Genomic DNA, 1,546 nt, shown 5'->3' with positions numbered 1-1,546 from the left:
AAGAAAAAATATTTGCTTTGGAATATAAAATTATAACCCTATGTTGTCATTCAAAAAAATGAAAAACTTAAAAAATTATAAAAATAAAAAATATAATTTTTTTTAGGAAAACATTGTTTTATGAGCAACTTTAAACTATGTAAAAAAATATTTTCAAAAAAATTACACTTTTTGAAATAATGAGTGTTGTTTGATAAAAGAATCACCCGGTGTAAAGGGCAGACTTTCGGGTGTCCGCGGCCGAAGAAACAGCTGCCCCGCTCCAAGCTGAAACTTGAAAGTATCGAAATGTTTTGTGAAAAAAACCCTGAACACAACGAGATGTGGGAGCTATATTATTTACTGCGTAACGACTTGTCTGTCTATTCACGTCCCAGTTTGTTATTTTTGTTCAAAGGAATTATTGGAACAAGTAAATTGTTAATCGTCTCCGACGAACGTCGACACAATTAGGGTTGCCGCAGGTGATAATATAATAGATAATATTCATATTATTAATAGCCGTTGTGCGGGTATTAATGTCGATCACAAGGAATTCGGTAAAAACATTCTAAAAATAACTCATCAATGAAAAACCTATGGAAATACCGCAATGCCATCGCGACGCAATTAAAGGTATTATCATCGTTTATGGTTATAAATAATATTGAATTCGGGAATTCCTTAATAATAATAACTGTGACCGATGTTTTTATATCAATCGATTACAATAGTCAAACTGCAACTGCGTACGTTTCGCCCGTCCCGTAGTCTGAAACGACCAAACAAGGACAGACTTTATAAAATATGTCTTTCTAAAACACACACGTCATACGATCCGTACTGCTTACAAAAAATGTATGAAACATATTTAGTGACAGAAGTGCAAGTCATATTATTGTGTTAAATGAAATTGGTGGTCCTGAAAAGGACCGTTTTAAGAGAAGGAAGAGGAAAGTATTTTACCACCCATCCTCTACTTCTTTTTGGGAGCTGCGGTTTTCTTGATTGGAGTTTTCTTCGATTTGGGTTTGACAGCGGCCGGCTTTTTCGCCTTGGCTGCGGCCTTTTTCGGTGTAGTCGCCTTGGGCTTGGTTGCAGCGGCCTTTTTCGCTTTTTTGGCTGCTGGTTCGCCCGCCGCGGGTTTCTTGGCGGCTACGAGCTTCTTCTTCTTCGGTGTTCCGGCGGCTTTTACTTTTTTGACGATTGATTTCTTATATATTTCTTATATCTCTATTAAAAAAGGTGGGTAAGTGGATTTCACTCTGCTGTACAGTAGGTTACAAGTGGGTCACTGTATAATGGATGGTATTAAATTTGAATTCAATGATATAATATCATTGTATAAGAAAAACGATTCTGAGCGGAGACGGTATGTTAGTCTAGGTATAAGACATAATATTATATTAGGTACCTATAATAAATTCCAAATTAATCATATCATAATATTTATTAGTACTTATAACGCGTTATACATCAACAAAAAACCGTGGTACTATCTTAGATATATAATAGTATACTTTAGAAGTTTCAAGTACCCACGAATAATATTATACATCACACAAAT

General features: G+C 35.0%; 1 protein-coding gene across 1 annotated transcript in view; it reads right to left on the bottom strand.

Moving 5' to 3' along the window:
- Positions 1-955: 955 nt before the first annotated feature.
- Positions 956-1,546, bottom strand: part of LOC103310236 (histone H1-II-like) — a 2,464-nt gene continuing 1,873 nt past the window's right edge. The window contains exon 3 of the mRNA XM_008187819.1: positions 956-1,173. Coding sequence (XP_008186041.1) covers positions 956-1,173 — 218 coding nt within the window. The remainder of the gene's footprint in view (positions 1,174-1,546) is intronic.

This window comes from Acyrthosiphon pisum, chromosome A3 (genome assembly GCF_005508785.2).
Source record: "Acyrthosiphon pisum isolate AL4f chromosome A3, pea_aphid_22Mar2018_4r6ur, whole genome shotgun sequence".
NCBI classification, from domain to species: Eukaryota; Metazoa; Arthropoda; class Insecta; order Hemiptera; family Aphididae; genus Acyrthosiphon; species Acyrthosiphon pisum.
The sequence above is the reverse complement of the archived record's forward strand: the minus strand, read 5'-3'. Positions and strand labels throughout refer to the sequence as shown.